Source organism: Caretta caretta, chromosome 2 (genome assembly GCF_965140235.1).
Source record: "Caretta caretta isolate rCarCar2 chromosome 2, rCarCar1.hap1, whole genome shotgun sequence".
Lineage (NCBI taxonomy): Eukaryota > Metazoa > Chordata > Testudines > Cheloniidae > Caretta > Caretta caretta.
The window spans coordinates 262402508-262416576 of NC_134207.1; the positions used below are offsets into that span (position 1 = coordinate 262402508).

General features: G+C 44.3%; 1 protein-coding gene across 6 annotated transcripts in view; it reads right to left on the bottom strand.

The window, feature by feature from the left end:
• OBSCN (obscurin, cytoskeletal calmodulin and titin-interacting RhoGEF) overlaps positions 1-14069 on the bottom strand; it is a 315598-nt gene that overhangs the window by 76703 nt on the left and 224826 nt on the right. For all 6 annotated transcript variants that reach the window (XM_075126052.1, XM_075126054.1, XM_075126053.1 and 3 more), the window contains 6 exons: positions 13196-13360; positions 11992-12150; positions 10230-10407; positions 7213-7326; positions 818-985; positions 439-541 (listed from right to left, as the gene is read on the bottom strand). In XM_075126052.1, the coding sequence (XP_074982153.1) occupies positions 439-541; positions 818-985; positions 7213-7326; positions 10230-10407; positions 11992-12150; positions 13196-13360 (887 nt within the window). The remainder of the gene's footprint in view (positions 1-438; positions 542-817; positions 986-7212; positions 7327-10229; positions 10408-11991; positions 12151-13195; positions 13361-14069) is intronic.

Sequence of the window (14069 nt, forward strand, 5' to 3'; positions counted from 1 at the left end):
AACACTCCCAGGCCGGAGATACAAGTTTAGGTCCCAGCTAAAACTCATGCTCTCTGCATTTTCAGGGATGTGAATCACTGTGGAGGGAGCACACTCATCCCCCGTGGAAAACCAGAGTCTTACGGTGTTCTCATGAAATGCCTCAAGCCAATGCATAGAGCAGCATTGCCAGGCTTCAGAGGATGCTGTACTGAGTTTCCGCTGCTAGAAAGAATGTCATGATGGACTGCCCAGAACACTTGGTTGGTGAAGTGAATGCATGCTGGGTGAGGATAGTTAAAGGAACCCCAAAATATACATCAGCACATTAGATCTGATAGAGTCCCATATCAATTATTATTTGAAGGTTTTTCCCTCCCACACAATTGCTACAATAAATTTCTTGAGGAAACCACCCAAACATTTGGTTTCTGTCAAGAAATAACTCCAAGAACTGACCTGCTTTGAGGATACGGTGCTCCTTCAATGGTGCAGGTAAACTGAACATCTTCATCTTCAACATAATAAGCATTTCTAACCTTGTTCACAAACCTCGGTGGCACTAGAAAATAAGAATAAACTTAATAAACACGACAACAATCAAAACATACAACACAGGTCTGTGGCCTGACTGGATCCCTCCCATTGGTAGCAGACCAAGAAAGAGATTTGACTTTCTGATTCGCTATTCCTGAGCTATCAGAGGGTGCTTCAAAGAGGACATGCCAGGAACGTAATGCAGAACTGCCTGCATGTTTTAATGCACATACCTAATATAATACACAGCAGGGAAGTGGTGAATAGCACTTTAAAACAATGTATCTGTATAGGACTTTACCTTGAACAAGGATCTTTCCTAGTGTACTGGCATTACCAGCCGGACTGGTGGCAAAACACATGTACTGTCCTGAGTCAATACCCGTCAGAGTGTCCAGGATCAATGTACAGGAACCATCAGGATCTTCTATTATAATGTGATGGGGATCCATCTCCACTGGTTTGCCATCTTAAAAATAAAAGAAAGAAAAATCCCTCATTAAACGCAGCATCAGTTTACATCCTCTGTTTGGGAACTGTACCTTTTTCTTCCACTTTGGACCTTGGCTATCCCCAGGATAGAGAAAGGCATAGAGATAAGGGGGCTTAGAGCTGTATTTGCCTTTCTAAAAACAGCTACACATTGCATAAGGTCAGAATGGCTGAAGAATGAGCTCTTCATCTTCCTTCTCTGCAATGCACCCTGAGAACACAGCTGAGGAGACATTGTATCCACCATGAGCTAAATCCTGATCTCAATGGGCACTGCAGGTGCTCATCACCTGTCATGCTTTGTCCTCGTGTAAACACGAAAACTCTCCTGAAGTCTCTCCTGTGTGGTGAAGGATCTTGTTGATTATGGTGTGTTCTAAAAGGATGTAAAAGATGGCCTACAAGCTAGCAGGAACAGTATCCCCGATAATGTCACGGCAAACCTGGTGGCTGACCTTAGTGACTTTGTCCTCACCCACAACTATTTCACATTTGGGGACAATATATACCTTCAAGTCAGTGGCACTGCTATGGGTACCCGCATGGCTCCACAGTATGCCAACATTGTTATGGCTGACTTAGAACAACGCTTCCTCAGCTCTCGTCCCCTAACGCCCCTACTCTACTTGCGCTACATTGATGACATCTTCATCATCTGGACCCATGGAAAAGAAGCCCTTAAGGAATTCCACCATGATTTCAACAATTTCCATCCCACCATCAACCTCAGCCTAGATCAATCCACGCAAGCGGTCCATTTCCTGGACACTACTGTGCTAATAAGCGATGGTCACATAAACACCACCCTATACCGGAAACCTACTGACCGCTATACTTACCTACATGCCTCCAGCTTCCATCCAGACCACACCACATGATCCATTGTCTACAGCCAAGCTCTAAGATACAACCACATTTGCTCCAATCCCTCAGACAGAGAAAAACATCTACAAGATCTCTATCAAGCATTCTTAAAACTACAATATCCACCTGCTGAAGTGAAAAAAACAGATTGACAGAGCCAGAAGAGTACCCTGAATTCACCTACTACAGGACAGGACCAACAAAGAAAATAACAGAACGCCACTAGCTGTCACCTTCAGCCCCCAACTAAAACCTCTCCAGCGCATCATCAAAGATTTACAACTTATCCTGAAAAATGATCCCTCACTTTCACAGATCTTAAAAAGGAGTACTTGTGGCACCTTAGAGACTAACCAATTTATTTGAGTATAAGCTTTCGTGAGCTACAGCTCACTTCATTGGATGCGTACTGTGGAAGATACAGAAGATGTTTGTATACACACAGACCATGAAAAAATGGGTGTTTATCACTACAAAAGGTTTTCTCTCCCCCACCCCGCACTCTCCTGTTGGTAATAGCTTATCTAAAGTGATCACTCTCTATACAATGTGTATGATAATCAAGGTGGGCCATTTCCAGCACAAATCAAGGGTTTAACAGGAACTATGACGTGATCGGAATAACAGAGACTTGGTGGGATAACTCACATGACTGGAGTACTGTCATGGATGGTTATAAACTGTTCAGGAAGGACAGGCAGGGCAGAAAAGGTGGGGGAGTAGCACTGTATGTAAGGGAGCAGTATGACTGCTCAGAGCTGTGGTGCGAAACTGCAGAAAAACCTGAGTGTCTCTGGATTAAGTTTAGAAGTGTGTGCAACAAGAGTGATGTAATGGTGGGAGTCTGCTATAGACCACCGGACCAGGGGGATGAGGTAGATGAGGCTTTCTTCCGGCAGCTCACGGAAGCTACTAGATCGCATGCCCTGATTCTCATGGGTGACTTTAATTTTCCTGATATCTGCTGGGAGAGCAATACAGCGGTGCATAGACAATCCAGGAAGTTTTTGGAAAGCGTAGGGGACAATTTCCTGGCGCAAGTGCTAGAGGAGCCAACTAGGGGGGGCGCTTTTCTTGACCTGCTGCTCACAAACCGGGTAGAATTAGTGGGGGAAGCAAAAGTGGATGGGAATCTGGGAGGCAGTGACCATGAGTTGGTTGAGTTCAGGATCCTGACGCAGGGAAGAAAGGTAAGCAGCAGGATACGGACCCTGGACTTCAGGAAAGCAGACTTCGACTCCCTCAGGGAACGGATGGCCAGGATCCCCTGGGGGACTAACTTGAAGGGGAAAGGAGTCCAGGAGAGCTGGCTGTATTTCAAGGAATCCCTGTTGAGGTTACAGGGACAAACCATCCCGATGAGTCGAAAGAATAGTAAATATGGCAGGCGACCAGCTTGGCTTAATGGTGAAATCCTAGCGGATCTTAAACATAAAAAAGAGGCTTACAAGAAGTGGAAGGTTGGACATATGACCAGGGAAGAGTATAAAAATATTGCTCGGGCATGTAGGAATGATATCAGGAGGGCCAAATCGCACCTAGAGCTGCAGCTAGCCAGAGATGTCAAGAGTAACAAGAAGGGTTTCTTCAGGTATGTTGGCAACAAGAAGAAAGCCAAGGAAAGTGTGGGCCCCTTACTGAATGAGGGAGGCAACCTAGTGACAGAGGATGTGGAAAAAGCTAATGTACTCAATGCTTTTTTTGCCTCTGTTTTCACTAACAAGGTCAGCTCCCAGACTGCTGCGCTGGGCATCGCAAAATGGGAAAGAGATGGCCAGCCCTCTGTGGAGATAGAGGTGGTTAGGGACTATTTAGAAAAGCTGGACGTGCACAAGTCCATGGGGCCGGACGAGTTGCATCCGAGAGTGCTGAAGGAATTGGCGGCTGTGATTGTAGAGCCATTGGCCATTATCTTTGAAAACTCGTGGCGAACGGGGGAAGTCCCGGATGACTGGAAAAAGGCTAATGTAGTGCCAATCTTTAAAAAAGGGAAGAAGGAGGATCCTGGGAACTACAGGCCAGTCAGCCTCACCTCAGTCCCTGGAAAAATCATGGAGCAGGTCCTCAAAGAATCAATCCTGAAGCACTTGCATGAGAGGAAAGTGATCAGGAACAGCCAGCATGGATTCACCAAGGGAAGGTCATGCCTGACTAATCTAATCGCCTTTTATGATGAGATTACTGGTTCTGTGGATGAAGGGAAAGCAGTGGATGTATTGTTTCTTGACTTTAGCAAAGCTTTTGACACGGTCTCCCACAGTATTCTTGTCAGCAAGTTAAGGAAGTATGGGCTGGAAGAATGCACTATAAGGTGGGTAGAAAGCTGGCTAGATTGTCGGGCTCAACGGGTAGTTATCAATGGCTCCATGTCTAGTTGGCAGCCGGTATCAAGTGGAGTGCCCCAAGGGTCGGTCCTGGGGCCGGTTTTGTTCAATATCTTCATAAATGATCTGGAGGATGGTGTGGATTGCACTCTCAGCAAATTTGCGGATGATACTAAACTGGGAGGAGTGGTAGATACGCTGGAGGGGAGGGATAGGATACAGAAGGACCTAGACAAATTGGAGGATTGGGCCAAAATAAATCTGGTGAGGTTCAATAAGGATAAGTGCAGGGTCCTGCACTTAGGACGGAAGAACCCAATGCACAGCTACAGACTAGGGACCGAATGGCTAGGCAGCAGTTCTGCGGAAAAGGACCTAGGGGTGACAGTGGACGAGAAGCTGGATATGAGTCAGCAGTGTGCCCTTGTTGCCAAGAAGGCCAATGGCATTTTGGGATGTATAAGTAGGGGCATAGCGAGCAGATCGAGGGACGTGATCGTTCCCCTCTATTCGACATTGGTGAGGCCTCATCTGGAGTACTGTGTCCAGTTTTGGGCCCCACACTTCCAGAAGGATGTGGATAAATTGGAGAGAGTCCAGCGAAGGGCAACAAAAATGATTAGGGGTCTGGAACACATGAGTTATGAGGAGAGGCTGAGGGAGCTGGGATTGTTTAGCCTGCAGAAGAGAAGAATGAGGGGGGATTTGATAGCTGCTTTCAACTACCTGAAAGGGGGTTCCAAAGAGGATGGCTCTAGACTGTTCTCAATGGTATCAGATGACAGAACGAGGAGTAATGGTCTCAAGCTGCAGTGGGGGAGGTTTAGATTGGATATTAGGAAAAACTTTTTCACTAAGAGGGTGGTGAAACACTGGAATGCGTTACTTAGGGAGGTGGTAGAATCTCCTTCCTTAGAGGTTTTTAAGGTCAGGCTTGACAAAGCCCTGGCTGGGATGATTTAACTGGGATTTGGTCCTGCTTCGAGCAGGGGGTTGGACTAGATGACCTTCTGGGGTCCCTTCCAACCCTTATATTCTATGATTCTATGAACGTCTGAGGAACAGTGGGGGGGGGGGGGGGGGGAAGACGGAATAAACAAGGGGAAATAGGTTACCTTTTATAATGAATCAACCATTCCCAGTCTCTATTCAAGCCTAAGTTAATTGTATCCAATTTGCAAATGAATTCCAAGTCAGCAATCTCTCTTTGGAGTTTGTTTCTGAAGTTTTTCTGTTGTAATATCGCAACTTTCATGTCTGTAATCGCGTGACCAGAGAGATTGAAGTGTTCTCCGACTGGTTTATGAATGTTATAATTCTTGACATCTGATTTGTGTCCATTTATTCTTTTATGTAGAGACTGTCCAGTTTGACCAATATACAAGGCAAAGGGGCATTGCTGGCACATGATGGCATATATCACATTGGTGGATGTGCAGGTGAACGAGCCTCTGATAGTGTGGCTGATGTTATTAGGCTCTGTGATGGTGTCCCCTGAATAGATATGTGGGCACAGTTGGCAACAGGCTTTGTTGCAAGGACAGGTTCCTGGGTTAGTGGTTCTGTTGTGTGGTATGTGGTTGCTGGTGAGTATTCGCTTCAGGTTGGGGGGCTGTCTGTAGGCAAGGACTGGCCTGTCTCCCAAGATTTGTGAGAGTGTTGGGTCATCCTTCACAGATCTTGGGGACAGACCAGTCCTTGCTTACAGACAGCCCCCCAACCTGAAGCAAATACTCTCCAGCAACCACACACCACATAACAAAAACACTAACCCAGGAACCTATCCTTGCAACAAAGCCTGATGCCAACTCTGTCCACATATTTATTCAAGTGACACCATCATGTGTGGGGGGGTGGAGGGTGAGAAAACCTGGATTTGTGCTGGAAATGGCCCACCTGTTGATCACTTTAGATAAGCTATTACCAGCAGGACAGTGGGGTGGGAGGAGGTATTGTTTCATGATTTCTGTGTGTATATAAAGTCTGCTGCAGTTTCCACGGTAAACATCTGATGAAGTGAGCTGTAGCTCACGAAAGCTCATGCTCAAATAAATTGGTTAGTCTCTAAGGTGCCACAAGTACTCCTTTTCTTTTTGCATCATAGGACTTAATCACATTAGCCACGCCATCAGGGGCTCATTCATTAGTCTCTAAAGTGCCACACGTACTCCTTTTCTTTTTACATCTACCAATGTGATATATGCCATCATGTGCCAGCAATGACCGTCTACCAGGTACATTGGCCAAACCAGACAGTCTCTACGCAAAAGGATAAATGAACACAAATCTGACATCAGGAATCAAAAACCGGTAGGAGAACACTTCAACCTCTTTGGCCACTCAGTAAAACACTTAAGGGTGGCAATTTTGCAACAGAAAAGCTTCAAAAACAGACTCCAACGAGAAACTGCCAAGCTTGAATTAATATGCAAACTAGATACCATTAACTTGGGTTTGAATAGAGACTGGGAGTGGCTGGGTCATTACACATATCGAATCTATTTCCCCATGTTAAGTATCCTTGCACCTTCTTGTCAACTGTCTAAATGGGCCACCTTGATTATCGCAAGAAAAGTTTTTTTTTTCTCCTGCTGATAATAGCTCATCTTAAATAATTAGCCTCTTACAGTTTGTATGGCAACTTCCACCTTCTCTGTATGTGTATATATATATCTTCTTATTATATGTTCCATGCTATGCATCCGATGAAGTGGGCTGTAGCCCACGAAAGCTTATACTCTAATAAATTTGTTAGTCTCTAAGGTGCCACAAGTATTCCTGTTCTTTTTGTAAAAGGAAAAGACTTAAATGCAGTGAGAGGCACGCGAAACGGCTTTGTATTGGGTGTCAACTTTCAGCAAAGATGTTTTCACTGCAAGTAAAAACTAATTATAATGTTGCTGGGAAAACATGCAATTCAGTTAAATGATCAGCTACCAAGAACTTGGTATGGAGCAGTGTGAGTGCCACGTAAACTAGGAGTACATATCTCATGACAGCACAATGCTGACTATACCTTTATACCAAGCGACTACTGGCTTAGGAGCTCCTGTCACTTTGCAAGCCAATTTGACAGTTTCACCCAGCTCAGCTGTACAGTCAGCCAGTCCTTCCTCAAAATCCGGAGGAACTGAAAGAAAAGAGATTTATTAGGCATTTTTAGTGGTTCTGTCTGAAGAATGACTAATGCAATGAAGGAAAAGGACACGCAGGATGGCTGAGTTTTGCAAACCTTAAAGTTTCAACATGGGATACCTGAAATGGAGAGTTTATTAACCAACGGGTACTAATGACTTCACGGTGTTGCAAATTGTTTGTGGATAAACAGAGATCACCATGTGTTGGCTAGTGATTTTAGACCTGGGGGACAGGAATGCTGAGTTTTATCCTTCGTTCTGACTCACTCTATAGCCTTCGCAGTTCCTTCGGCCAAGATTTTCAAAACTGACTAGTGGTTCTGGGAGCTTCCATTTTTGGCTGCCCAGTGTGAGACACCTTAAAGAATCCTCTTTTTCAGAAAATGCTGAGCACCCAAAATGTATTCCTGCTTCTTTCCACACTAGTTTATTCTGCACTGCGTACTGTCAAAACACTTTAAGTTTTGACCTTTATGTATATCAAGAAGTTATATAAAAATTAATTTGGAAGGCTCACTTTATAAGAACAGGTTATTAGTAAAAGTTAAAATACACAGCCTTATTTTCTGTGCAAATGTAGTAGAAATAGAAGCCAAATTTTCTTAGGCTTTATCTGTAATATATGCAAGTGTAGGTGCACACTCAGTAGCTTACTAAATATGCTATAAGCCCATTGCATGCAATTACCTCTTTGCACCTGTGAATGCATATTTTCTGAATACAATCTGGGTACTTGGGATCTAATTCAAAGTCTTCGTTATAGAGGTTTTAGCAGCCATATTTCCTCACCCAGCAACAAAAGTTCTCTTGATTTCTATGGGACTATTCAACTGTGCTGGAGAATCATAGAAATATACGGCTGGAAGGGACCTTGAGAGGTCATCTAGCCCACCCCCTGTCCTGAGGTAAGACCAAGTACACCTAGAGACCATCCCTGACATGTGTGTGTCTAACCTCCTCTTAGAAACCTCAAGTGACAGAGATTCCACAAAAAGAAAAGTTGTACTTGTGGCACCTTAGAGACTGACAAATTTATTTGAGCATAAGCTTTCGTGAGCTACAGCCCACTTCATTGGATGCAGCTATAGCTCACGAAAGCTTATGCTCAAATAAATTTGTTAGTCTCAAAGGTGCCACAAGTCCTCCTTTTCTTTTTGCGGATACAGACTAGCATGGCTGCTACTGTGAAACCAGAGATTCCACATACTCCCTTGGAAGCCTATTCCAGAGCTTAACTACCCCTAGAGTTAGAAAGAGTTTCCTAATATCTAACATAAATCTTATTTGTTGCAGATCAAGCCCCTTCGACTTGTTCTACTTTCAGTGGGCATACAGAACAACTGGTCACTGTCCTCTTTATAACATTCCTTAACACATTTGAAGACTGTTATCAGGTTACACCTTCAAATCTTCTTTTCTCAAGGCTAAACAAGCCCAATTGCTTTAGCCTTTCCTTACAGGCCAGGTTGTCTAAACCTTTTATTGTTTTTATTGTTCTCCTCTGGACTCCCTTCAGCTTCCTAAAGCATGGACACAGTTCTCCAGCTGGGGCCTCACCACTGCAGAGTAGAGCAGGACAGTTACCTCCCGTGTCTGACAAATGACACTCCTGTTAAGACACCCCACAATGACATTAGCGTTTTTCACAACTGCATCACGTTGATTTATATTGAGTTTATGATACACTATCATGCCCAGATCCTTTTCAGCAGTACTGCTGCCGAGTCAATTATTCCCCATTTTATCATTCCCCATTTGTAGCTGGACATTTGATTTTTTTCATTCTTAAGTGCAGGACTTTGAACTTTTCTTTTTTGAATTTTATCTTGGTGATTTCAGACTAATTAGGCTGAGCAGTGCAAAGTGCCCTCTGTGTAAATGAGAATTAGGCCCACTGTGTAGTGCTTTGTGCTGTCTACCTAATGGTACATAGCAAACAGGCAGCTTAAAGTCTGACCTCTGTGAATTATTATGTTCAAACTACCCTCCTTGGGTCAGTGATGTGCGTCATCAGGAGACCGTCCACCGACCTAAGAGGGGCAGTGGCGGGAGCTCAGAGCCTGGTCTCTCAGCTCTGCTGGCAGCAGCCTGCCGGGAACCTGGCAGGCCCCCACAGGCTCCTGGAGGGCTGTCCCCCCACCTCCACTCCCTGTTCCCAGTGGAGAGCTGGGGGAAGCTTCCCTGGGCTTCTTACCCCTGGGGAGAAGGGTCCAGAGGCCCTGGCTTCTCCCACTCCCCTCTCCCCCTGCTCCCAGACAGGAGCAGGACAGCCATGTCAATTTTACAGCTCAGGGAGCCCTGACATTAACAAGGCTGCCTGACTCCTAGCTAGAAGCTGGGGTGGGGAGAAGCCACCTGAGCTTCTTGCCCCGGCTCCCAGCTGGGTCCAGCTGCCCAGGCTTCTCACCCTGGCTCCCAGCTGGGAGAGGGGTCCATTCTCCCCCTGGCTCCCAGCCGGGAGTGGGGTCCCTCTGCCCAGTTCTCCAAGGGATCTGGGGGCAGCAGGGCCTTAATTGCCCGGTTTTCTTGTGAATTTCACAGGTCCTGCTGTGAAACTGACGCGACAGTCAACAGTCAATGTAAGGGACAGTGTCTACACAGACCCTGTGTCACCCTAACTACACCAACCTAAGACTTACACCTCTCATGGAGGTAGAGTTATGATGTCGGTGTAGTATGGCACTTACATCGGTGGGAGGAAGGCTGTAGTGTAGACCCTGACATAATTAGGCCAGCCCTTAGTTAAGCGTCAGAGGTATAACGCTGGCCGTGATGGCTCTCTCCTCCTTGCAGAGCTAATCTTAGCAGCAAAGCCATTCATCACTTGCACTTCTGAACTGGAGAGGCATCAATTAGTTTTAGCAGAGGTTCAATCGATCTTCCTGACTATACTCACTCCACACAGGCAGGCTGATACGTTGCTGTATACCACAGATTTCCTTCACCCAGGAGTTCTTGATGATGACCGTACGAGCTTGAAGTAGGTACTTGCGGACAGAGTCTTCTCGCTCATGCCAGATCTCAAATGCCCGGTCATCTCCTTCCACCAGGTCGTTCACATCTATGTGGGACAGCTGGGTGACCAGGAGGACAGTAAGAAAGTCAATTAAGTGTCTTCAGTCGCATGACAGAAATTAGACACGAGTCTGAACCAAAGCCCTGGCTCCTAACAAAGCCCCAACATTTAGGAAAGTTCAGATCTAGATCTAATCTTTGAGAGTCAGAACCATCTCCATAAAAATGTAAGAGGGGTCAATTCTATTAGGTGTCATCTAATCCCCCATTGCCAATGCAGAGTTGTTGCCTAGAACACAGTGGCCCTGCTTCTCATTTACATCAAAAGGGCATTAAAGTGAGTGTAAATGTAATTTACACCCTCTTGAAGGTCCCTTTCCGCTGCCTGAGCCATGCAAAGTGGCCTATGTGTAATTGAGAATTCAGCCCACTATGTAGTGCTTTGTGCTATTTACCTAATTGTATATAGCAAACAGGCAGCTTAAAGTCTGACCCCGGTGAATTATTATTTTCAGGAAAAAGAATTACTTAATGTTAAAAGAATATTCCACATGAGCTACAAGCCAGCATCAACAGAACAGCAACGCTGAGATCTTTATTCTAGAGGTTCATAGCGAGAAACAACACAGGCTACTAGTAGCAACATGAAGAGAAACTGCACAGCAGATATTATACGGAGAGCAAGACAATCCAGCTGGGAAACACAGACCGTGCATGTGATTGTCAAATAAGAATGAGATGGGGATTTTCAAAGCGGCCTACGGGAGTTAGACCACCCAACACCCATTGACTCTTAGTAGGAGTTGAGCTCTGAAAATCCACTCTGAAAATCCACTCTGAATTTCTTATAATTATACACACAATTAACCTGTGGAACTTATTGCCATTGTTGTGATGGACATGGAGAATAAGGCCATCAATGGCTATTAGCCAAGATGGTCAGGGATGCAACCCCATTCTCAAGGTGACCCTAAACCTCTGACTGGTAAAAGCCAGGAGTGGAAGACAGGAGCAGACCATTCCCGAATTTCTCTGTTCTGTACACTCTCCCTGGAGCTCTGGTCCTGGCTACTGTCAGAGACAGGATACTGAGCTGTGTGGATCATTGGTCTGACCCAGCATGGCAGCTCTTATTTTCTTATGTGATGTTCTTATACTATGGGGACAAATGACTTAAGATGGGCCTGCCCAATTCTTTTGTTGGCAGAGGACAATTATTGGAAGTACAGCATTAGACTGAAATGGAAACTATTCCAATTTACTGACTTGAATAAACTACAGAAACCGCCTCAGTCCAAATTTGCCACCTGGCTAATTTCATTGGCTTCAGTGGGCTTCCTGCTGGGATGACCATAACATCTTATATGTATCCTCACTACTGCGCAGTGAAAGCCTGTTCGTTTGCTCTCTGGTGGTTTATGACATATATTCTACCTGACTTGGAGAGCTAACAAATGTATTTCAGTAGATAATGCAGGTTCTATCTGTGTTGTAGGGAATTTTGGAAACAAAAGAACAATTTGAAAGGATAAGTGAAATGTCATGTTTTCTGATGACCAGCAACTGCATATCAAGAGAGAGAGAAGTAGACTGAAAAAAAGAGAGCAATTGTACTAGTGGGGAGGTAAAAGTAATGGTTAGACCTTCATCATGTTCTTGAAGATGTAGCTGTAGGTGTCTGTCTTGGTGTCTCGCTTGGGTTTGCAGATCAGGATATAATTCTTGAAGAGGAAGACATGTCGGTTGTGACCTTTCCATGCCATTCTGGCTCCTGGAGCTCCTTCCCACACTATGAAGTGACCCTGGAAAAGAAAGCAGGAAATAATAAGTAGAAATGATTGCTGAACTACTTTCATGGTGTCTCTCTATCACTTCCTAGCTACTGAATAGCAATTGTTCTGTGTTCCATCCTCCATCCCCTCCACCTTAGCTTTTATTGCAGCATAGCAGATGATCGTTACCATTACATGTGATGCATTCAAAATGGCACTACTCCTAATCTGCGTACAGTTTTAGTCCCAACATTATCTTTTAAATTACTCCTTTGCCTACAAATAAATACCCGATATAAATCTCCAGGATTGCCAGCCAGGCATCTTTCACCAGGGCTAAAGCTACTAAAAAAATTAAATATAATTTCAAATTATGTCCTATGTGGTATCTTGAAATCCATCCATTCATTTCTAAAGAAACAGGTAGAGAGGCAGACAGAGCTTCTGAAATTATATGGATTGTGAGGGCTAAGATATCGAGAAACAAATCTCATGATTTCATATAAAGCATATACAATGTTACCCACGTTGACTTGAATGGATATGCATTTTAAAACTGAGCTTTAAAAACAAAAGTGTATTACTTGGGGAAACATATGCAATGAAAACTTAAGGCCAAATTCTAGTTCCATAAGTGTAATTGGAAAAGTCTCATCAACTTCAATGAGAATAGGATTTGGTCCATATATTTTTGACAACATATACTGTGGACAGCTTAATCAGCACATGGGTGCACGACATGAGCCATTAAACATGCCCCAAACAGGATTTCCTGCTGTTTGGATGGTGAGTTGTGAAGACAAACACCTATATACCCATGGGGAGGGGAGTTACTTTCTATGCTCAGAGGCTCTCAAGCTTAGTCAATTCAGAAGGTCCATCTCTGTCACATTCTGCAATTTATTATACGCAACAACACAGAATTAATGATAATCACTTTGGTGGGTGTTAAGCTGATTTTCTGTTTCAATGACAATTTGTATAGAAGCCACTAAAGAATATGGACCACTTAAGGCCTATCAAAGGCAGGAAGAGCATTAAGCACTGACTGTCCTCATTCAGAGTGTCTAATTACCTGTCGGATGGGTTCTCCTAGAATTTCCAGGGTCCCTGGATAGTTCTCAATGAGTGAGATATGGAGGTTGTTTTCTGCACGCTGGGTGAGTGCGGACACAATGGCATAAGCCTGCTCCAGCAATGCACAGTTTTGGCTGTTTCTTGCTTTATTTCGGATTAATTCCTACAAGTGAACAAAGCAGCTGTTACTGGACATTTCCAAGAGTTTGCATTCTATTGGTATCCTCATGCAGTCCAGACATCACCGTGTGGGAGTCTGTGATCCAGCTCTCCATGCGGGGCCACCTTTGCCCCACTCTTTCACCACTTGTTGGTCAGTTTCTTTCCATTCCACATGCATGGCCTCTTTGACTAACCATGCCACACCGCCCTTCAAATAGTTATTACTGAGTGGAGACACAGCTGAAGTGAAGTGAAGTGAAGTGAAGTGAAGTGAAGGATACTTGTCTGGCTGATTGAAAACTGAACAGTGAAGAGATCCACATACTTATCAGCGTATTTCTAATTTAATTATTACAACGGTATCAAGGCACCACAATGAGTCAAACAAGGGATGGTGCTAAAATACAACCGTCAATGCAGTGAAAGTAAGAAGGGAAGGGCATGCAGCAAATATCTATCAACGTCAACCTACACTTTTCTGCCAAAATGAATGTAAATATTACATTTGTTCTTCTCTTTCATTTTCAGGTAGTGTTTGTACAGGGGCTCCAAACAAGCATCAGGAGAACCTTCAAAAATGTTGGTGTGTATGACCAGACAGGTGGGCATAATTCAAAGGCATGTTTGAACCTTCTCCAAACTATTTAAATCTCTTAAATTTGTAAAATCTGTATTTGTAAAAATTTAGCAATTTTGGGGGCTCCTGATAT